General features: G+C 40.0%; 1 protein-coding gene across 1 annotated transcript in view; it reads left to right on the forward strand.

Annotated features, from left to right (window-relative positions):
• The window catches only part of BACE2 (beta-secretase 2), a 36,702-nt gene extending 12,020 nt beyond the window's left edge, over positions 1–24,682 (forward strand). Inside the window, exons 2-9 of the mRNA XM_053386771.1 lie at positions 7,684–7,772; positions 9,590–9,806; positions 10,769–10,897; positions 12,965–13,099; positions 15,074–15,175; positions 18,535–18,684; positions 21,355–21,523; positions 23,954–24,682. Of these exons, the coding sequence (XP_053242746.1) occupies positions 7,684–7,772; positions 9,590–9,806; positions 10,769–10,897; positions 12,965–13,099; positions 15,074–15,175; positions 18,535–18,684; positions 21,355–21,523; positions 23,954–24,207 (1,245 nt within the window). The 3' untranslated portion in view covers positions 24,208–24,682. The remainder of the gene's footprint in view (positions 1–7,683; positions 7,773–9,589; positions 9,807–10,768; positions 10,898–12,964; positions 13,100–15,073; positions 15,176–18,534; positions 18,685–21,354; positions 21,524–23,953) is intronic.
• The last annotated feature ends 218 nt before the right edge of the window (positions 24,683–24,900 follow it).

The raw sequence follows: 24,900 nt of genomic DNA on the forward strand, positions 1-24,900 counted from the left end.
CCAGTATTCTCCCTTTTACTTAAAAGCAGCTGATCCACATTAGATCAGATCAGTAGCACTAGGAGAGGGTGGGGGTCTTGGCCTTCTGCCCTAATGGTTCATTGTTCTAAATCCCCCCACCCTGTGCCATTAACCCTAGCAAAAAACAATATGGGCACACTTCTGGAGGACTAATAGCTTTGGGGTTGCAATTTAGAGGTGGGAAGTAGCATGAGGTGATTGAACACCCTCTTCCAGCCTTGCAGCTCTGATTAGTTTCACAGTGGCCCTCAGCTGCTTTTTGGTTAAAGTGAACTCATCAGGAGATTCAATCACAGATTGCCTGCATCTTATTGGTTAGGCCTTGGGACTCCAGTCCTAAACTTACTTTCCTGGAAATAAGTCCATTGGAAACCAGTGATGATTACTTAGAGGTAAACATTGTTAGATAAATGTCAGTCCAATTAGGAAATAACCTATTATTAACTCCTGTCTCTTTCAAAATCAGATGAGTAATGCAGTTTGTTAAATGCAGCTCTTAAAAGTAATGTAAGTATTCCTTGCAAGTAAATGTGGGTAGAAATTTCAGAGCACAAGAAATCATTGTGAGATGAGCCAGCCTTACTCCACAGTCAGACTCTCATCTGGTCCTTTAAGTGGAAAAACAATCATGTTGTTATGTTCCTTCAATGCCTACTGATCCATTGCGGCTCTGAGAAGAACCTCTAATGGATTGAAGTGCCCATGATGGTTTCGTAAAGGTTAACTGAACAAATTCTTGTACTTGGAAATATCTCTGGGTGCATTAGAGGGAGAGGGAAGCAGCTAGCAGGTAAAGCCATAATGTGCCCAATCAAGACAGCATTAGTAGAGATTTCTTGGTACCTGGATTTTGCTTTTGCTTCTTCTCGAATCAGGGTGCATAAATGTGTTTTGCTGCTTAATGGGATATCTGAAGTGCAGTGAAACAACTTTGCAGATAAAGCTGAGGCTGGGACTATGTCCCATTTCAGTTGATGGGACTTGCTTCTGAGAGAACATGTCTAGGCTCGCACTCTAAAATTCTTTAAAATAAAGCACAGGGCAGTCTACCAGAAATGTTCTGACTTTCTGCCACCCACTCCCATGTAGCTGGCAGGAAAGGTGCAAGTTAATTTACTACCTGTCATTTTGAGTACAGAAAGACAATGTGTTCAGAATAAAAGTCACCAGAATGAACAGGTGTAGAGCAACATGGGTAAGCTCCAGTAGCTGCTGGTACATTTTAAGGGACAGTTGAAGGTGCTGGTGAATTACTTGTTCCACCTGTGTGCAGTATACCCCAGGATACACATTTCTCCCCTGAAATACTCCGCTTATTGAAATGTGATGGATACATTCCTGATACGGATTCCCTTTATGAGTGGAAATGACCAGTTTAAGAATAGTGGCTTGATTGTGGCCTGCTTTGTTTAAAGAAGCCTGCTGGAGCCTGAGAGCCAGAATGCACCAGGAATTCTGTTGTACTGATAGATTTATTTATTTTTAAATAAATTCACCTGGGGGGGGGGCTAATTTGACTGGGAAGCAATATAGGATGCGGCACCTTTCCCCATGCTATTTTACTGATATATATCCCCAAACATAGAGCAAAGAACAAATCCGGCGACGTTTCAGTCAGGACAGTGATGTGGGAGTAAAGAGTTAAATGTGCCTAACCCCCACACCACTTCTCTGCTCAAGTTAGCAGCCCTGCCTCAGTGGCTGCATTTAAAAGAAGAAAATGGACTTTGGCTTTGACATTACTCTGAATATTTTTTTAAAAATTCATTTTTATGTAATCAGTCTACTCAGATCTTGATATCTTTTACTGAGGGCATTCTTCCCACCACCATCAGAGATAAAGGGGTGACCAGAGAAAGAGCTTTTGCAAAAATTACAACTGAACCATGCAGATAGCATAATAATTGGACCAAGTTTAATTATTTTATTTTGTGGGCTTCCTTGTAAAGGGTTGGTGGAATATTAATCATACCAACAAATACTCTCCTTGTGTGCAATTTTTCATTTAGCCCACACTGGACTTTCAAGAACAGGTTCTTCCCACACTTTAGTTAACTTGAAAGAAACTGGAAGATCAAAAGCTATATTCTGATTTCTTTAAAACGAGGCTGCCAGTGCTTCTTATACTCTGATCTCACATAATAAACAAAATTATGCTCACTAATTCTGTGTTTCCCCGAAAGCCAATATGATTACTATGAAGTGAAAGACTCGCATCTATGAACTCTATGCCAGTAATAACATGCAGTAACTTTGGGGAAACGAGACACATTATAGCAGTTAGAGTGCTTTAGCAGTCCTCTGTTATGGTTGCAAGCAGTTCTTCCAGATGGGTTGATAATGTAATTAGAGAATGTTGTGTTAAATGAGCCAGTGTTTTTAAATTGGCTGCTAATTTTCCCACCTATTAACCAGCTTTTTTCCCTTTGCAGAAATCACTGCATTAGAATGACTTCTGGTGGCTGCTCATTAACTACAGAATCTTAAGAACCCTCTGCTCTATCACCAGAAAATAAGCATTCAGGAAGACATACTGTGTGTCAGTCTGGCTGACATTTGCTTATGTTAGAGAGACAAAAGTACCTTTTACTGCTTAGTTAATTTATGGAATTCTTCGCCAGAAAATGGGTGATGACCACTGGCTTAGATCTTTAGAAGGAGGTTGAGGAAGAGAGGCCTAAACGACAGCTATTACCGGTACTCATATGACATCCATTGGCTAAGACCTCTTGTGTTGAGGTCTGCTGTATGCAATAGCCTACAGCTTATTATGGAATGAGCTTTCATAAGCCAAGGTCTTATCAGATGCATGAAGTGTTATCCTGACACACAAGGTTTAGACAGAGAAGGGATTGTAAAAAATTGGAATGGAAAATGGAATGATGTTTCTAGAACTTGGGTAAGACTGCAGCCCTAACCCCATGTACTTGGGAGCATATCTCGTTGAATTCAGTAGGATTTATATCTGAGTAGACATGGTTAGGATTTCAGCCTTGAGTCATCTTGGGTTGATGACATCTTGGGTTGACTAAGGGTGCAGTAGTGATTAGATGTACCAGGAACTCCTGGGAACGTAAGCAGAAACAGTATGATTCATTACCTTCTACCTTAAACAAAAATTAACACTTTCATATTGTAGATCGAAAATTAACCATACAATCATAGAACTGTAGAGTTGAAAGGGACCTCAAGGGTCATCTAGTGCAACTCTCTGCAATACAGGATGAGTAACCTGTTTTCTGGAATTCTTGGTGCACCAGTAAAGAATTTTTGATTGCCCCAACTTTCAGTGCAATCCCATGTATGTTTACTCAAAATTAATCCTACTATGCTTAGTGAGACCTAACTTACAGGTAAGTGAGCAACTTTTGGATGAAACCATTTAATTGTAGGACTTCAAGTAGAGGCAGGACTGGATTTCCAGCTTGGGGTTTCCTGTATCACATGGGGGGGTTGATGGGGTTGCCTACAAGGCCACCTTCAGCTCTTTGTTTCTAGGGCATGGCCTTGGGCTGTGCAAACATTACTATTTGCTCTGTTTCCAGTGGTGTATGAAGTTGTGTGGACATTAGACAGAGCTGCCCTATAGTTTCTTCAGAAATACAGTCATATCTCATGTTACCTTTGCTTCATGTTATGTTTTTTTCAGGTTACATCCCGCGGCGAGCCGGGGGTACCGGAAAGGGTTACTTCCGGGTTTCACTGCTCGCGCATGCGCAGTAGCGCTAAATCATGCTTCACGCATCTGCGCAGATACGGCGCTTCAGGTTGCGGGCTTTTCAGGTTGCGAATGAGTCTCTGGAACGGATCCCGTTCACAACCAGTGGTACCACTGTACTGCTGTTTAATGTGCTTCCTCTCAAACCAACTCTCATTCCAAAAGGAAAAACTTAGCCACATTCACTTTATAAACTGTCATCTGGCATGTGGAGACAACACATGAATAGAAATGTGTTGGGGGGAGGCGCAATTGTGGGGGGGGATCAAAAGGGTCGTGTGTATCAGGTGAGGACACCCCTGCCCTGTCTCTGGTGTGTACAACACTGTGGAAATGTGACTTGAAATACAGTGAGGAAATCAACTTTGCTGCATTTTAAACCACTAATGTGTATGTAGCCTTAGTCACACAACTGCTGTTTCCAGGCTGAGGGGGTTGCCCTTTTACTGCTGAAAATGCTCCTGGACTCTATGTTGTAAGACAGTCCTTCAGTTGCTCTCACCATGTCTCCCTTCGTGGCAAGGCTAACAATGGGACTGTAAAAACTGACCTTGCGGAAGAGATAGTTCTTCTATAAATCTGTAACAACGGGATTTGCTTTTTGTTGTGTTTTTCTTGTCATAGATAGCGAAGGAATTTGTATGGCTGTATTTTATGAATTCTGTTTTATGGTAAAAGCGTGCATTTTAAGTGATTTTCTTTTAATGCACAATTTAAAAAATGCTTTTTCTCTCTGGGTGAAAGCGTGTATGGTCATGTGTTATTTTCTTGTTTCTGTCTTTAATAAGACTAATACAAACCCTAATGATAAGGGATAGATATTCCAAATTTATTTTATTTTATTTAAATCAAGTTGAACATGTTGTCTGGCTACTTGAGGTGACTATGGAAAAGTACAATTTAGTGAGGCATTGCTGGAAGAAGCTGGCTGATGGTTTCACGTGGTAAGGATGGCTATTATCCTTGGTTAAATGAGGCATTGACTAATTGACAATGCTTCTTGATAACAAGTTTTTGTTTGGGTAGATATCTACCCACTCTTAAAGAAAACATCATTATGCAAAGATAACCCAGCCAGCCTTAGACCAACACTCGGCTTTCCCTTTTTAAGGAAGGTAACTGTGTAGGTGTGTGTGTTAGCACAGCAATAACTTACTGTATTTGACTAAGACGGGTGCATGGAAAAATCAGATATTAATCTACCTCACCTAGTTTGAAATTTTAAGAAGTATATGTTAAAACCACTGCATTTATTTTAATGTGTTGAATTATCAGTTTCTACTATTAAAGTACAGCTGGATTCTTCTGGGTTGTATTGAAATGTCATTACTGCTTGTTAGATTTTATATTTATAAAACTTTAACAGCAAGATTTAAGAATATAGTTCTTATCTTTTCTCAGTGTAAGTGCTATTTGGGCATTCAAAAACAAGAGAGGGGAGTGTGATCATGCTTATTTAGCCTGTTATCGTGCTTTGTGCCGATCCCTATCCAAGGCTGTCTACAAACTGAATCATTTCAACATCAAGGAAGCCTGCTTGAATGCACATACAATGTTCCCATGAACTGGTGGGATGGTGGGAGCAGGAATGTGTGTGTTTGCCCTGCACTGTCGCCCACCTCATGCCCCGGCAATTATTGTTGTAAAGTTTTGACTGCCTGAATAGGGTTCTGATGTGCTAGCAACAGTGAATTTGGACTCTGGACTGTTCATTTATTCATTTTATTTCTATGCTGCTTTTACACACACACACACACACACACACACACACACACACACAATGCTCAAAGTGGCTTACAACAAAGAAGCAGGGATGCATTTCAAACAAACAATACAGAAACAATTTCATAGTAACACAGCAAAACAATAGCAAATATAACAACATACAAAAACCCACATTCCAATACTATAAATATAACAGTATTACTTAAACAACATGCGAAATAAGAAAAATAAAAAGGGAGCGTCACAATTTGATCTTTGTCCTAGAAAAACCCCTCCCATGATGTTGCTACAACACGGTTGACATCTTGAAGAACATGTAGCATCACTTATCCAAAGCAGGCCAGAATTGTGCCTCCCAACGCCATGTAAATATTTTTTTTTCTTTGCGGCCTCTTCAAAATGTATACAATATCTAGAGTGTTGATCTCTGTATTTTTATATAACATTCATGCAATGTCTGGCTTCTTGAAAGGTTATGAATTCAGTCTCACACTTAGACGCACACACATACACCTACTGAAATTATTTCCCCAGATCCTAAGTAATCAAGGCTGGTAGGCAATGTTAGTAATATATCCTCTTTAAAAGAAAAAGCGACAAACCTTTCTCTGCAAACCAGGAAGAATTGCCATAGGCCATGAGCTTAACTAGTGTCATTGTATGGACTACAATAAGTCAGTGTTTGCCTCAGCTGCCTATAACTAGTTATCCCAGATTCTTAAAGATATGGAATGTTAGAATGAATGGCAATTAGTCATGTGAATTTTAGTCATACTAGAGTGGGCTGCATCTTTAATATTCTACAGTATGATGTTTGTGTTATGTGGAGAACATTCTTTGGAGAAGTAGACACGATTAATACTGTACTGCACACTAAGATGGGCAGTCAAATTCTCTTTAAAAGAAGTATCTTTGAATTCTGTAGGGTGGTAGTTCAAAAACATTCTTTACAGTTCTGGTAATTTGCTAACCCTAGTTTTTGTAGAACTATTTGTAGTTAGGAAGTGAGAATCCCTGTAGCTTTCATTTTGTTTCTTAAAATGCCTCTGTCTCTCTCAAAGGTTGGGGTACTCCATAATAGCCAAGTATTTTCTCTGTGATTGCGTTTTATTAGCCTTAACACTAGTAAAATACATTCCTCCTAATCTCATTGAGTTCTTGGTTCCATTCCTATACCTATAACTTGTTTTGATTACTGACAGTTCAAGCTGGAATGGGGAAAACTGGTCCTCCTGATGTTGTTGTATTCCAGGTCCCTTCAGCCCCAGCCAACCTGGCTAGTGGTCAGGGATGATGGGAGCTGCAACATCTGGAGGGCCACAGATTCATCATCCCTGAACTAAAGGGAGTGAATTAAAATTAAAGGTGGCTTCTACAGTGAAATATGAAGAACAATGATCAAAGTTAGAAAGCATAATCACTTACATTAGGCCTGGAGGTGTGTTCTGTGGCTAGTGGAAACTGGAATCCAACAACATCCTCAGGGTTTCAGGTTCTTTACTCCTGAGCTGCATCATGCTCTTTGGTCCAAAAATGGTCCTGCAGGTATCATTCTAACAATGAAAGGAAAGGCGATACACTGTACATGTCTTTTTCAGGTACCTGCTCATTGAAAAGCTAGCAGGATGACTCTTTGAATAGTTGCCAGCATAGGTCTTGAAAACATCAGCAAGCTATTGGCAAAGATGAGGATCCTCTTAAAAAATATTTCTAATTTTCAGATTAAATGAAAATCATTGCTCCACTTCTCCTGCTTCCTTCAACTTCCTGCTTATTTCCCTACACTTTCTTTCTCTAACCTGTACTTCAGCCTCAAATCTCTCATGTTGCTACTTCAGAAAAGATTAGTTTTCTCAATACCAGCTCATGGCCACTTCATTCCTGTTTTTATAAATAAACTGCAAATGGATATATGTATAAAACTAAAATAGATACATGAGAAAAGATGTGTCATGGTGGGATCCTAGGCATCTGTTTATAGATCTGAGGGGACTGACATTACAGAATCATGCTTTAAAAGTCTTAACACTATCAGTTTTTAAAGATCTGAGAATACTTTCACCACACACAAAAAAGTTATCAAAACATAATGTTGAAAAAATAATAATCATGGTTTTGATTTACATAGTTAGAGCTTGAGTAGGGAAGCAGGCTAAAATTATGTCCAGGTTTTTCTATATATTGTAATTGACATGAATAATTATTTTTCTTTTATGCAGCTAAATATTTTGGTTGACACTGGAAGTAGCAATTTTGCTGTTGCAGGAGTACCAAATGCAGATCTGACCTCCTACTTCAACACAAAAGTGTAAGTGTATTGCTCTCCATCTTGACAATATTTCTATTGACAAAAAAGTACTCCAAAAATAACGCTGGAAAAAAACATAGTTTTGAATTACGTGATTAGTTCTCAGGTAGGAACACAGATAAACTGTTCTCCTTGTTTTACCATAGTTAATGTGGAGGGCTGCATCTCCATATTTGCAGAGCTGTATCCTTGTGTGGTTTCACACACACATGTCCTAATGATGTACTATGTGTGTCAGAACCTCATAAGTGGCTCACATGTCCAACATTGCCCTCCCTTTCGGCAAAAAGATATTTGCATCTAAAGGAACTATGTCACTGACTGAGCAACAAGTGTGTCCGTGCTGCCAAATGTTCTTGGAATATCACAATATACTTCTGCTGTAATGTATTGATCAGCCTTTTGAAATCAGATGATAAGAGTGTAATGGAGTTCATGTCAGTTTTATCACTGAGCTGCTTAGTGCCATAACTATTGCTGCATTGAGCCAGTCGGGTTTCCATTAAGCAGGGTCTGTTGATGTGGCAGAATTAAAGACCTGGAGTTGTATTCAACATAGCACTAAGGAGACTGCTCTGTCAGTGCAAACTTTTCTGCTCGTCCAATGGAACAATCTCCCACTCTCCCCCATGCACTGTTCTGGAGGTTCTCCTGACCCTCAAGAGCCCATTTGGAGTGGATGTGAAGGGGAAGATGGGGGTGAATAATTACTTGGGGTGAATAATTACACAGGCTTCTGCTAGTGCAATGATTTTGTTGAATACAGCTATGTACTGTATTTTTATTTTTCACACACACACACATATAGATATAAAATAATAGTGTGCCAATAGTTGTTCTGTAGTTTATACATGCTATTTACTAGACACATGTATGTATTTAATAAGCTTAAAGAAAGATACAGACAAGTTGTAAAATTGCAGTATGAAATTGCTATTACAACAATGAATGAATATTTCAATGGATTATAGCTGGTTGAAAAGTCCCAGAGCAACTGTTATTTTTGCATTGATTTTCGAAGCTCAAGGGAGCTATTGGTGGCATAATTGAAATTATAGTAAATAATTAGACAAAGATCTAATTTTTGTCAAAGGAAATCCTGAAATACATTAGAGCAAAAATACATTACAGCAAAACAAGTTAAAATTGCGGTGCTGCCATGTTCTGCACTAATGCAAGTAGTATTGAGAAAAAAATTATCCCATAGATGGAGTGTTGGCTGCCTTCTTCTGTTTTTAGACTAGCGTCTAATAGACTTCTCAGACCATCTAGCAATTGGGCATCCTTATATTGTTAAGGTATATCTAATAGACATTTGATTCCATAATTATATGTAGGAAATGGAGGCCATATATGACATTTTCTGCAAAGGGATATTTTAGAAGAAAATGAATATAATTTACATTTTGTCATAAGCTCATAATTGAAATCAACCATTAGTCTCTTTTGTCTTTTTAGTAGATCAAAATATTATTCATTCATTCATTCAATTTATAAACCGCCCTTCATCTGAAGATCACAGGGTGGTTTTATACTGTAAACACAAAAACATACACTGCATTTAAGTGGAAAGTTGAAATGGGGAGGAATTGCTCTGGTTGATGTGACATTTTGGAATATGTGGAGGGAAAGGTGCAATTTTTTTTGAGTTTTCATGATTTATACATCATTCACTTTTCCCTGTTGCAGAATTTGGATGAAGCCCATGGTTTCTCTTCAAATCATATAAATATTTCACGTAAGATGATAATTTGTAGCATGTAGCACAATATAGCATTGCTTTGTAAGTTTTCAGTGCCCCTTTCTTCCTTTCTTAGATCAAGCACATATAAGTTACTGGGCACTGTGGTCTCTGTTAAATATACCCAAGGAAGCTGGATAGGGACTCTCGGCACAGATGTTGTTACCATCCCTAAAGGAATCAACGGCACTTTTACCATCAACATTGTAACCATCTCTGAGTCAGAGAATTTCTTTTTGAAAGGTGTTCAATGGCATGGGATCCTTGGACTTGCCTATGATGCCTTGGCTAAGGTAATTTGAGTGCTTACCTACCGACTCGTACATTAAGAGCATATGGTGATCCTGCTAGGCTACCATCCCCTTCTCACAATGGCCGGCCAGGTACCTGGGGGAAGCCTGTAAGCAGAGCATGGTTGCAGCAGCAGCACTGCCCACCTGTGAATCCCAGCAACTGCCTCTGGACACTGGAGGGAGTACATAACCATCAGGAAATTGAATGGAATCCATTCTGGAAGTCCATATGACTTCCGAAACATTCAGAAACCAAGGCACAGCTTCCGATTGGCTGCAGGAAGCTCCTGCAGCCAATCGGAAGCCACAGAAGTCACGTCGGACATTTGGGTTCCAAAGAACGTTTGCAAACCGGAACACTCACTTCCGAGTTTGCGGTGTTCAGGAGCCAAAACGTTTGACTCGCAAGGCGTTCGGGATCCAAGGTACGGCTGTATACTGCAATAATTCTGTCCAAGACTATGTGAAGGAGACTGAAGCCAGTCTCATTCCTATACCCAACCATATGCTCTTACTTGCAAAATAGTAATGCTGGTTCAGAATTCATGGGCAATTTCTAGATTTTAGCTAGGAAATTTAACATGTAAAATAAGCATACATGCATTGGAATATATATATGAGAGAAACACTGTCCTGGTGGTGTTGGAGGTGAGGCAGGCATGTTAAGTGAGGAGGTGTAAGGCACACTCTTAATCCCATCACATGTAGAGAGATTTAGATCTGGTGTAACATCTGACAGACATCTACAGATGGATCATTAGATTAAACATTGGTTTATTATAACATCTCTGTCAGCATGATTAATTTACATGTAAATGATTTAACCATTTTAACCAGCAAAATGATTCACATGGGTTCTATATGGAAGGCATTGGAGAGAAAAATGCTTTCTGAGGGGGGTATACGTGTGAGCAGACACCTGATTTATACACAATTAACACTTTGTTTTGTTTTTGCTGCAGCCCTCAAGTTCTGTGGAGACATTTTTTGATTCCCTTGTGAATCAAGCAAAGATCCCCAATATATTTTCCTTACAGATGTGTGGAGCTGGATTGCCAGTTACTGGAACTGGTACCAATGGAGGTAGTCTTGTGGGTATCTGCCAGCCTGAAACAGAAAATATTGGTGACTTTTTACCACTTTTGTAATGTGGTGAATTTAAACCTGTTTACTTGGAATTCAGCCCTTTTCATTGCATTATGCTTTTAATTACCATATCCATTAGAAGGCAAAACAAACAGATTTAGAGTGGCTTACTCAATTTTCCATTCAGACTATTAAAATTAGAGAAGCATGCATAAATTTCTCATACTTATCCACATTAAGTTTCTTTTACTGATTTTTCCAATAGTGAATAAAAAAATCTGCCTGTGGGGATTTGAAGATCTGCTCTATTGTTCTAACAGTATGATAAGTAAAATCAGCATCCAGAACTTTGGATGGTGCAGCCTTATTCAGGTGTTATAGGGAGGAGAAAGGCTATGCACCCTGACCATGCACTCTAGCCCCAGCCCTTACCTTCTCACATTGAGTGGGAATGTCTGAAGGGTGCTTCTAAGTGTGGGGGATTCCAAGGAGTGCTTGGAATCCCCCACATAAACCTTCTAAGAACATTCACCTGAATGTGTAGTAATAGACTTTCCCATTCAACCCAGAATGATCAGAGCACCACAGAAAAGACTGTGTGCACCTTTACACCCTTCACTCATGTTGGGAGTTTCCTATTTTTGTATTATGTGTGAACATAGATTTTATGATCCAAGCAACATGTAAGCAAAGTTCTGTTGGTTTCATTGTAACGTCCATGTCAACGGGTATACATTTCTGGTGTCATATATATATATATATATATATATATATATATATATATATATATATATTCATTCTGTGTATCCTAAAAGAAACTGTGTTCCCCCTCTTTTTCTTCTAGCTAAAGTGGATTAAGAAGTGCTTGTTTGTCTTTGCATGCTTTATTTTTGTCCATTCCTGCCCCTCACATTTGACATTCAGCATTCTATATAGAATTTGTTTTGTAAGAGAAGCACAAAAAGTGCCATTCTATATATGCTTACCCAGATGGGTCCTGTTGCATTCAGTGGGCCCCACCCCCAAGTAAGTGTACATTGGATAGCTCTGTAAGAAAACGTGACCCACAGCCATTAAAATCAGTGAGGCCTTCCCCCCCCATATATTTTGTGATATCTCAGCTGTTCGTGGTTTTTCTTCCCATAAAGTTCAAGTTTAACAAGCAGTCTCTGCTCTGCTCAGAGTTACTTGGGCCACTAGTTTTCCTAAATGAAAACGCCTAGTGTATGGATATACTGTTTGGGTCAATATTTTAAACCATGGGGCAAAACCATTTGAGAGGGGAGGTCACAAATGTACACATGCTAATCTGCATTCACTCTATGCCCATGCCCAGCCTCCCCCGCCCCATAATTGCTGCCTGACCTTAACAAGGGGGAGATGTAATAAAACTGCATCATAGTTGCCCTAATTCTTGCATTGTGTTTCTCCTCCTGTCTTATTTTTTTTTATTTCCCATTGCCAGCCTTTATTCCAAATAGCTTAACAATGAAATATTGTTAAAAGCTTAGTCAATGTACAAAGATGAGAACTTTTCTGAAGAAGTGTGCATGCACACGAAAGCTTATACTTAGTTGGTCTCTAAGGTGCTACTAGGCAATTTTTTTATTTCAACTTTTCCCTGTTATTTAAAAACTGTCTGTGACTTGCTCTTTAGAAAGAGAGAAAGAGGTAAACAAACATAAAGCATCTCAGTCATTTTAATAGCATTTGTGACATAGAGAATGTCTGACCTCCCTGGGTTTATTACTCATAACCGGTAATACCTGAAATTATGCCTTCTATAATTCTGTTCTCCCATGTATCTTAAGACACAGTCTTACATCTGAGCAGAAGACTAGCCATGTTCTGATTAAAATATTTTTTTAAACTGCTTTAATTTAGTTTTACTAAAAAAAAAACCTGACTGGGTCTGCAATGCATATGTTAAATGCATATGTTAAACAAGTGGGTTTAAAATGCGTGTAAATACAACTTAAGTCCCCTGAGCACCATCTGACAGGGGGACATGCATGCTCTATATCTTTACTGTCGTGTGTTTGATTGTGCGGCAACCACCGTTTCCTTTTCAGGTCCTGGGTGGAATTGAACCAAGCCTATACAAGGGGGAAATCTGGTACACACCTGTTGAGAAAGAGTGGTATTATCAGGTTGAAATACTCAAATTGGAAGTTGGAGGAGAGAACCTTAACTTGGACTGTAAAGAGGTATTTATAGCAAGGAAGCACAATTTAATCTTTCTTCATTCAGGGGTGGCCAATATGGTGTTAGTCAGACTGCATGTCGTGGCGGTGCTGCCACTTCCCTTCCCTCGTAGCTGTGATGGCTTCCCCTCGCTGAAACTGGGAGCAGAGTGTCAGCAAGGGAGAGAGAAGCTCTGGGTTGGTGGGTGCAAGAGCCCTTGAAATGTTCTTAGACTCCAGCTCCCACCAATCGCAACCATCATGGCCCATAGTTAGGGAGGGTGGGAGTTGTGGTCCATTAATGTATAGAGGGTGACCACCTCTGCATTCCAAAAATCTAGTGTAAAATGCTAATCAGCAAATGTGGAGAACAATTGGATTAGTGTCGAATCCTAAATATACTTCGGTTGTGTTGAAAAGGAATTTATTTCAGAGCATACAAATTTAAGTTAGAGTGTGTAGATGGGAGGAAAAACACTGTTGCAGATGCCAGCCTTTTTTTCATTTGCAAGCATCTGCTAGCCTCAGTTTCTCTTCCCCAGATCTCTTTTCTACTGGACTTTTCCCATGATCCTTTCATGAGTTGTCATGTACTCTGGCATCCCTAGTTTTGCCTGTGAAATGTTGGAGGGTGTGCAGGTTTATCTGCTACATGCAGTTCTCCCTCAAACTGACCAGTCTGGCCAATTTTTATTGCTAACTAAAGGTAGAAAAGTAAAGATTTACCCCCTTTCCCTCATATTGTCTTTAAAGAACCCTAATATTTTTTTGCAAAATAATCTTTGTGCTCCTAGATGGTGAGACTCAGCTTCTTAGTAACTGTGGTTGTTTTTTAACGTCTAAGGTTGAAATCATTTTCTATCATGTTTCTATCATGTTTTACATTGCTGTAACCTGCCCAACTGAAGAGTGGGTACTAAAACCGATCATAGCAACAATAGCAACATGGATTAGAAATATAATTAATCATATATACATAGATACTGGGGGGGGGGGGAAGCCCCACTGAAGTTGATTAAGACTTGTTTCTGAGTAAACCGGAATGAGACTGGGCTGTTAGTCTTACTGTCTTACAAATGTGACATGCAGAGCCGTCATTCCCATTGGGTTTACTGACGCGTTGCAGCAGGGTTGCGGCCTCTCAGCTTGCAGCTTCCTTCCCAAGCCCCTGCGGGAGGAGAACGATTCCCTGCAGAGGCTTGGGAAAAGGTTGACAGCGTTGGGAAATGGGGTGGGATGGGGTGCCGGAGGAATCTTTGCACCACGGCGCCGGATATGCTTAAGACGGCCCTGGTGACATGTTTTATTATATATGTGTATATTTATCTTCCATGGATTAAGTGGCTGGCTCCTTGTGCTAACTGCTCGTCTTTCTGCCTCTGCGTCCCTCTGACCAAGTCCTTGTGCAGTTCTTCTCCCATTTTTAGAATTTAGCGCTACAACCCCTAATGTATCATAATTCAGATATGTATGGAAATCATCCAACAGGCTACACACCCACGCCCATGCCCACACACCAGAGCTATTTTTTTGCCCAGTTCCAGAGTTGGAACTTGGGGTTCCAAGGCAGGTAAGCTCCTGCAACTTTGAAATCTGTCCAAACCTGCTACAAAGTTATCCAGTTTAGACATGGAAATAGTTCCCTCTTGTTCAAATTCAGGTTGTCAGCTGAGACTCTTCTGTGACGTATGATGTGTTTAATCCTGTCCAACAGACAATACATCTCACAGGACCAATTGAGCCTGGGGTCAGAGCTGGCTTTCCCATTAAACTTCTGCTTAGGCTATGCTGGGGGAATCCTGCTTGGGCTCAAGGCAGCTAAGAAATGTCACTGCCTCTGTAATGGGGATTTGGAGGAGGCGTGCAGAGAGGAGCTGACATCACAGAGGGCCCTATGCTCTGCCATCGCACCACCAGAAGGAGCGGCTTTTATTGACTTTCCATTGCAGTTTGCTGCTACAGCATGTTGATGTCTTCGTTCCCCTTTCCCCTGTTTAGTACAACTCGGATAAAGCCATTGTAGACAGCGGCACCACACTCCTGCGCCTGCCAGAAAAAGTCTTCAGTGCTGTTGTGGGAGCAATTATACAGAAATCCTTGGTAAGTTCCAGCTCATGAGACACATTGTTCCTTAAAGGAACTGTTTTAAATAGCTGTCTTAGGACAGTAGTTTCTCACCTTTTTCCATCACAGGTGGAGGAGACTTCTTAGGGGAGGAAGTGTAACTAATTTTTAATCACCATTTTAAAAATGGCATGATTTTGTTTGACTCTAATGTATTTACAGAGTAGAAGCATTCTGTCCTCCTCCAAACTTTGAGGAGTTTGGGCTAAAACCTAATGGCTTTGTTGGCAGCCATTCCCAAAATAAGTGCTCTTTTGCCTTGCAACACAGGCTATTGTTCTCTTAAAAAGAGACACTGTGACAGTGAACAATCTTGTTTGCTCTAATGGGTTTTTATCTATGTGTGGCTTAAGGCCCAGTGTGTGGATTGTATCTACCCAAAAAAGTGTGTGTGTTTGTTATATTGGTGTATTTGTCAGAATCCAAAATTATGACCCAGGCTCTGGCTCTAAACCTCTGCCACAAGGAAAGTCCACTCACATGTGAGCCCCTCTCCCCCCCCCCGATTGATACACACGGAGCACATTGTGCTACGGCAGAAGCTAAGTAGTTTGTCAAAATATAGTGTGTATTCTGTATTTCAGAGGTGTGGAAGCTGAGGTCATCCAGATGTTGTTAGACTCCATCTTGCATCAGCCACAGCAAACATGGCCAACAGTTGGGAATTATGGGAGTTGTATTCCAACCACATCTAAAGAGCCATAGGTTTCTCATTCCCTGTTATATATTAGGAAGGAATTAAACTGCACATTAAATAAATAGAGGGGAGGAAGGTGGAAACATATTTTCTCCTTCTCTTCTCTGATCAATAGCAAGAATGTAAACCAGAATCAGGACGGATAAACTACAGGTTTCATATTCTATGGATCAGAGCTTCTTTTCTTCTGAAAAGCATAAAGCGGGGAAATGTCCAGTAGCTGTGAAGGCAGAGAGATGAGTGATGGGAGGGAGGAGACATTGTCACTGGGAAGGGCTGCCCTCTGCACTTGAATGCCATCTTGGCACTGAATGCATGGGGCAATATCTTTTAGTCCTACACAGAAAAGGAGCAGTAGCACGTGCACTAGGAAGTGAAAAGCTGTCTGCCTCCCTTGAGACTAGACTCCCCCACTGGCTGTTTTCTTAAATGAAAAGAAAGAGAAGGAAGGAACTGAGCCCAGAAATAATGAATGGAGGCTGTGCTTTGATCTTATGTCAGAAGAACCTATCTAAATTCTTCTAATCTCTGACAGAACATTTCAGCACCACTTGTAGGTTGAATTGCTCAGTGTGAAACTAGCCGTATGACTCCAGGTAAACCTATTCACCAATTTGGCTTTTTCTCACTTAACAAATAACGAAAGTAGGAAACTGGCAGATTTTTACATGATTTTTGTGCATCTGCAGTAAGGATGGCTAGATCTGGATCCAATGATGGATATGGATAATAATATTTGCAAAATTGCCCCACTACTGATATATTATCGGGGGGGGGCCCTCTAATGCAATTTGGGGAAATGTAGTAGGAACTAGGGGTAACACTATACGATGACTTAGGACTGCTATTTCAATTTGTTAATCATCATATCCTGTCACTTCTAGGTGTTAAATAATATGATATGAAAACATCCAATGTAATAATAAAACAAAATAAACATAAGAACCAAGCATCACTTTACAGGGCACAGGATTTTTTTAAAGTGTTAAACCTTTTTTGTGTGATATTGAGTGTTAGTCATACCTAAGCTTGTTGATTTCAGTGGATCTACTGTAATCATTGTTGTAAATATGACTAACATTGGCTATTACACTACTTTTTTTAAAAAGTCCTTTTAAAAGCCTAGGAGAAAAGGAAAGTCTTAGTCCATTCCTGAAATGACATTAATATTGGCTCCAGGTTATTTAGGGAGACTTCATTTCAGGGGCAGTAGCTTCTCTCTCCTGTTTTTTCTTTTTGAAATATGTATGTTCTTCTGTCCCTGTTTACCAGAGAGAGTCCTCATTTTCAGATATGTTTCTCTTGTCAATCACTGTCCCTGCTGCTGCCTTTTCAGCGTCAGTTGCTGGAGTTGTCATTCTCCTGTGCTATGTCTTGCATTCCCCAGGGTCTCTAGAATTTAAATATTTGGGAGTTGTCCTGTTGGCATATAAATTCATGAACACTAAGCTGTCATATAGTACACATGCTGACATGCCATGTGCTGGTGAGGCTCACTTTATTGTTTACAAAATGTAAACAAGGACAGGCTCTCTCTTGTTTTAGCATATCTTTAACACACCCACGCGCATGCACCCACCCACCCACACACACACACACACACACCCCAGAGAGGACAGTGTCTTTGGAGATTGTGCATTACAGTCTGTTGCAGAGTCAATGAATAGAGTTGAAGCAGCTGATGGTAGCAGCTTAGCAAATGTGTTTTGGGAAGGGAGCAGCTGAAGACATCCCTTGTATGAGAATAGGGTGGTGGTTTTGTGCAAGCATATCCTTTTTTTGTCTGAAATGTCTGACAGCTTGTTAATAAAGTGCTCAGTATCAATGTACACGCTCAACAATAGGACTGTGGAGTTGACCTTTTCTTCTTCACTCAAACCATATTTGTTTTGGTGGGAATGTTTGCTAATGACAAGGTGATAAGAGCTTCAGCTGCCTCAGAAAGCAAACACTGAGCACAAAGGACTCAGCTTAAGGAAGTGTATTTGCCCTATCCTGTATTTGTATATTTACATTAGTGTATTATGTGCCTCTCAAAAACTGTAAATGTGGGAAAGAAAGTTAGCCTGACTTGCATGGGTTGTTATATAGATTTATGTTCTTGCATATTTATTTTCTTGAATATGTTCTTATTGCACTTGAAATAAATGGTTCATGCTAACACATGTCTACTCAGTTCTTTTGAAAGCTTTCTCCCAGGTAAGTGTGTAAGGAACTCCAAAGTTCAATCTAATGCTAATTCAGTAGAGGTGAAATGAAAGAAAGGGCTGACAGGGTTAATTATCAGTCCAATAAAATAAGTGGACAGATGTATTTTTTTTTTTTAGCAGAAAGACATTTTGATCTTCAAAAGCTTGAGACTTTAATCAGCAAGGTAGAGAACAGAATCAAGGCTAGTTACTGTTCAGGGGTCGTGATACAATGGACTCTTCCTAGTTATTGTATCACTTGCATACGTTTCCCACTTCCAACGTGATTTGCCACTGCCCTTTGAAACCAGGATCACATGCTCCCAGCTGCTTCTTTTCCAGGAATTTTGCTAATGCTTCTCCTCAAGACTGTGCCTGTTCATAGGTGACAAAAAAAAGGATCTCATTAATTCAACCTAATGTCCCCACCTCCTCCATTTTCTGTATAGATTCAAGAATTCTCACCTGGATTTTGGAATGGTGTACAGCTTGCTTGCTGGGCTAAAACTGAACAGCCTTGGACCTTCTTTCCAGAGATATCTATCTATCTGAGAGATGAAAATTCCAGCAGATCATTCAGGATCACTGTCTTTCCACAGGTCTGAACAAGCCCTTTATTGTAGTGTTCGTCAAAAGAAGCAATAATTTCATTCATCGTACAGCACTTAATGAGTACTTCATTGAAGATTTTGGCATTTGTATATACTGCCTTTTAAAAAACAGGATTTATAGTGCTGCTGTTCTTTCCCACACTAACTCAGAAGGTTGGCTGCCCTTTGGTGGAATCTTGCTGGTCTCCTCATCACTAATAGTTCAGTGCTTGCTTATCGTTCTGTAGAGATCTTTTCAGTGGCAACACAACACCTCTGTTCACAGGACATAGTTATTACTTACTAAAATAGTAAGCTAGCATATCCAGCCAGTTGGAATGGGAGGACAGAATTATGTCAATATGGCACGCCCCCAATCCATATGCAGTTATTTCAACATTGACATGGAAAACCAGAGTTTGCAAAAGCCCAGATATGGTCCTACAAGGGTACAGTTCAAGGAAGCATAAATTCCATGCAGATATTGTACTGAATATGCACAAGCCCCTCCCATTCTGTACATTTGCTGACTCTGCCATGGAGTCCATAACATAGAAGACTAAAGGAGCATGTGAGTCCTTTAATCAGCTATGACAATATAGTGAACAATGCACATCCATCACATATCAAAATGTTTAAAATCCAGGAATGGGGACCTTTTGTTAATCTGGATTGTAATCAATAGGCCTATTCCTATTTTGTGATTCTACATTTTCAGAAAAATGGTGGCTGGTTCACACATGATAATTCTTTAGAAATGTGCAAGTCTCTTGCCAGACTCGCTGCCAGTAGACTTTCGTGGACAGTCTTTTTGCACCATGCTGGTGTTATAGACCATTGTCTTTTCAGTCATTGCTCAGGTGGAGCACCCCTGAATAAATTCAATCTGGCTAGGATCCTGACAGCAGACACTTATACTCCTGGAGTGTCTAGATGGGGATGGGGTGGGGTCATGATGTTTGAACTAGCCCCTTGGTTTGTGGGAATAACACAATGCAGTCCAACTAGTCTTAGCCAATTTATAAGAAAATCTGCTTTTAGACTAACTAGTTAATTCTTTGCACGGGGGGAGGAAGTACTAAAATTCCTTCTCCCCCTCCCCCCACAAGAGCATTAATGAAGTGATATTTTATGAAGCTATTATGATCTTTATCATCTGAGTATGCAAAGATTGTGAAGCCGATTGACGAGAGTCCAGAAATTATTCATGTAAATCTGATTATCTTGAAATATTTCTGTAAGCTTAAGTGTTTCCTTGCCCGTACTTTCAAGCAGCTTTAATGAAGCAAATGTGACTTTGAAATGGCCTTCAGTTGTAATTCCAGGCTTAAACTTTTAATGAGCAGCCAAGTAACATAGGGACCTGTTTTTGCCTTGATGGCATTGTGCATTCTGAAGTCTAACTTATTTCCATATATTCTTAACACTATTTTAGGAAAACGCATGCACATTGCTATGTAAAGGCTAGATCAGTTTTAATTTAGAGTATGTCCTACACAAAATTGCAGTTGCTTTTCTTATTTCAGTAACTTTGTTGCCGTTGATTTGTGTAATGCAAGCTTGTCACACAGGACCCTGTTCTCCTGGTTCCACCATTTCTCTAAGCCAGGTTGTCATGTATATCCCAAATGCAAAAGGGTGCTTAAAACGCCTACCTGGGACATATGACATACTTCAGAAAAATTGACTCTGGCTCTTATTGATCAGAAGGTCACTCCCTCCAAGGTGAGGGGACAGATCTTTTAAAAGTTGAGTTGCTCTTGGCACTTTGGTCCCTCTAACCGTCAGGGATCCAGGCCAGATCTTCCACACCACCAGGAAGTTGACCACCCTTCCTGTCCGCTTGTAGGTAGACTGAGATAATTGTGCTGCTAGTACCTAATTAGGACTGATGTAGTCTGCTTTTTGAGTTATTGGGCTCTGTTTTGCTTTTAATATTTCTGTTGAACCTTATTGCCCTCTTCCTTATATATTTTTAACAAAGTTTCACAATTTGGACTAGTGGAGTCAAGTGTGTGATGGCCACCCTCAGGATTTGGGAATCTCCATTTGCCTAGATCACTTTGGATTTCACACTATTGGAAGTCTTAAGACCAGAGTTGGTGAAGCCAGGAACTTGCTCTACTCTGATGGAGAAGCAGAGGACTGGGGGGAGCTGGCTTTACACTCTGAGCAAATTTGCAAGGAATTGGCTGGAGAAGTGAGATATGCTGGTCCAGGATTTAAACATTAATTTGATATTTCCAGTTTTCACTCCTGTTTGTGGGGGTGTAGATTACCAAAAGATGGTGGTAGTGGTGGTGGCAGCGGCAGCCACTGAATAGTAATACCTAACTGGCAATACTGCCGGGCTATTGTGTAGCAGTTGCAGAAGGAAGGAGGGCACAAGAGGCTGTCATGCGCGCGCACACACACACACCCCAGCTGAAGTCAATTGTGGATGGTGAGGAATGATGGAAAGAAGTATACAAATTTCTGTGTGAAAAGTAAGTAGGGTTTATTCACTTTGAGTTCTTGACAAGCTGCAACTTAAAACCCAGCATTTTTACAGTTAATGGAGTCATTACCCCATCCTTTGTAATTTTGCTGCTGTTGTGTGTTCAGATCTTATCTGCTAATCTTCTAAATTTAGGTATATTACTGCTCCTTAATTGTCCTTTTTTCTTTCCAAATAAACAGCTTTATATTCAGCCTGCTTTTGAGACTAGTCAGAATTTACGCTGTTATCGTTTTGGCATCTCCTCTTCTCCCAATGCCCTGGTCATTGGCGCGACAGTGATGGAAGGATTCTATGTCATCTTTGATAGAGCTCAAAAGAGAGTGGGCTTTGCATTAAGTACTTGTGCTGGTAAGAGACCACTTCTGAATAGCATATACTTAACAATTTAAGGTAGCACCTGAAGTCTTTTATTTTTATTTTATTTTTTTCATTTATTGGATTTGTGTACCACCCTTCCTCAAAAGATCTCAGGGTGGTTCACAATATAAGCTTAACAATCTGCTTTTTAAAAATCACATAAAAGAACCTTGTCCAAATACTTTGAACATTGTTTGCAAATCTGCAAATTATTTTTTAGCACTGTTGTGTGGGTTGCAGTTTTAATCTTCACAACAATCTTGTAAAGTAGGATAGGCATTCAGATTATTTTCCAAAAGCCACCGAGGAGCTTCAGAAGTGAGCTGGGCTGGTATCCACACAACTAGTCCCATGTGCCCAAGGGAACTATTGACTCGCCTTTCTTCAATTCCTATTCCCTGTTACAAATTACTTTGGAAACTGAGTGAATTGTCAAATGCAATTTAGCATTGTGCAGGGAGCTTTCTTGTTCAGAAGGGGGTGGGAATCCTGTTGGGCTTCAGCCCCAAAATAATTATTAAAATAAACCAGCTTAGGCCTCTTGGTTTTACCTGAACCTGAATCACACACACGTGCATGATGGTCTCAGATTAGTACAGGCTTGTTCTGGAAAGGAATATTAATTTTTGACATAAAGTATGAGAAGCAATTTTGCTGTTGCATTTCTCAATAAAGCAAATATGCTGTTACATTTCTCAGTAAAGCAAATATGAATCAATGTGATTGCCCTTTTGAAATAAGATGCTTTTTGGAAATGAAAAGTCCAAATGTATGTTGGAAGTACTTGAATATAGAGTTTTATTAATACTCTTATTGCAGCTCTAATAAGATTACTTGATAGTCTTAAACTGTCTGTAATATCTTCCCATTTCAGATAAATTACTAGGCAGGGGAAAGGTTAGGTGAGTAGGAAACCAATAGATAGAATGTAAACCTTTTGATGTACAAGAACAGGAGAGTTAACAGGGACCTGAAATCATTCATTTTGCTAGAAGGAGAACAGAATGTTCACTTTGACTTTATTTTAAGATGAAATTTTGTATTCCGTGTGACTTTCATGTGGGAGTAGTATGACCAAATGGGAAATAAACTACAGTAAAAAGCTTAATTTAATGTGTAGCTGGATTTTGTTTATATATTTATCTGGTTGTTCTTCAATATGCGCACTTCCTTTAGCTTGGATTTAATGGAGAACTTTAAGTGTTATCACCATATGTAGTCCTAAACCTACCCACTCACGGGGCTTTGTGGGGCAGCAGAAGAGTCCACAGATTGCCTGCTCATAACAGCAGCTGTGGAAGATCGGGGGGGGGGAGGACGTAATTGGGTGGGTCTGATCCCTTCATCAGCTCCAGGCTGGCACAGTGATCTGGTTCAGTTCAGAATGGCACAGCAATTGGGTCCAGCGGATCCCAGGTTGGCTTTTTCCCACACCTTGCCCATCCTTGGAATGTCCCACCATGTGGCTTTCTGCTGACAGGAATACCATCAACAGGCTTCCCACTTGTGGGTGGTTGCTGGGAGGCTGGCTCAACTGGGCGAGCTAAGTGGAGGAACACCTCTGGTCAATTTAAAACAAGCCTACAGCCCAGTAAAAGGGCAGGTTTGGATTGCTCTCTCCATATTAAACCATGGTTTAGTGTTACAAAGATTAGCTGCAGATAGTGTTGGGGTTATGCACTCCTGCCTCCAACTGCCTCTGGGACAACCACAAGGAGATCAGAAGCTTCGAATTCCACTTTAGATTAACTAAATTCTAGCATTGCATTTGAACATTAAACTGTGTTTAATCCTAACTATGGCTTGTTAAAACAAGCCAAACTGGAAACTGTGATTGTCTCAAAACAGCAATAGCTTGGCTTAATAAAATGAGATGTGAACAAGCTTCATGCACCTATACTCAGCTACATCCCATGATCCAGAAAACAACCCATGAAGTCTGAATTGTGGTTTCCTGAACTGGGAAATGATGGTTTTTGGTTTATCCCAAACCATCCAGGATCTTAAATGGTTTAAAATTTGCTTAATATTGATACATATGAACCAAGAAACTAACAGAAAACCAATAGCAAACTGAGACTTCATTGCTGCACCTCACAAAGGAAGGGGTGAGTGGCTGCTTATAGAGTAATACAGCTTTTTCACATCTTTGCTTATTAAGCAGACAAATGATCATCCAAGCATAGCCATGGTTTGAAGTTCGCTTATTTCAATGAACAGAAAATACAGCAAGCTGTGTTTAATTTAAAATGGAAGTGAATGCTTCAGAACTTGCAAGCTTGAGAATTGTCTGGACTCACTCTTGCAGTTCCAAACTATGGTTTAGTGTACCCGGCCCTAAATATTTACATGCATATAACAGTTAAAAGCTGCAAACCTTTTAAATATTTGTACCTTTCTCATTCCTTTGTGCTCTTTTAGAAATTGGAGGTTCTCCAGTATCTGGGATTGAAGGTCCTTTTGAAACTACGGATGTAGCAAGGACCTGTGTGTCCACAATATCCTTCCATGAACCGTTGTTGTGGATTGTGTCCTATGCACTGATGAGCTTCTGCGGACTTGTCCTTCTGGTGCTCATTGTCTTACTGCTCCTGCCTGCTCGCTGTCGTCGTCAGTATTCTGACAATGACATTGTAAATGATGAATCGTCCTTAGTACGGCATCGATGGAAATGAAGTATTCAGTCCAAGCTCAAGGAATACTTGCACTTTGCTTAGCAGTACTATGGACAGGCTGTTCCAACCAAAGGTAGAAGTCCAGGCTTCACTCCTTGCAAACCTAAGCACATGTTTCACCAGAAGATGTTCTCCAATTCTGCTGCCTCATAATTTCTAAGCTTTTTTTTCTAACAATTTTTTGAACCAAATACATATACTGTATAATCACTCCAAGTGCTACTCTGCTTCTCTAGTTGACAATCATGCAGCACAGCCAATAAGTACATTTTTTAAAATGCTAAATACTTATTCCATAGTTCCAAAAAGATTGGCTTCTCTCTTCCCATCCCCACCCCACTCTATGAAAAAAACAAAAATGTTTGCATGTGTTTGGTAAGCCGTTATTCAAACTTTGGATGCCAAATCATAGTGATGAACCAAAAGCTTTATTTATGTCTGTTTTTCTTATTATCCCCATTCTAAAATATTTTTTTTTAAAAATCAGGAGGTTGATTGTGAACCTTCATCAGTGGGCAGTGGAAAAGGGGATTAGCAATACAGACTAAATATATTCCCCCACCCCTTCAGACCAAGGAGAGTATCTTGCACTTTCAATGGATCTCTCTTTGTAACTCTCAGGAGAAATGAAGTAGGGAAAAACATTGAAACCAAAACCTATTGTGCAGCCTTAGTATAAAACAAGACTACCTC

The sequence above is a fragment of the Podarcis raffonei genome, chromosome 4 (assembly GCF_027172205.1).
Source record: "Podarcis raffonei isolate rPodRaf1 chromosome 4, rPodRaf1.pri, whole genome shotgun sequence".
In the NCBI taxonomy this organism is placed as follows: domain Eukaryota; kingdom Metazoa; phylum Chordata; class Lepidosauria; order Squamata; family Lacertidae; genus Podarcis; species Podarcis raffonei.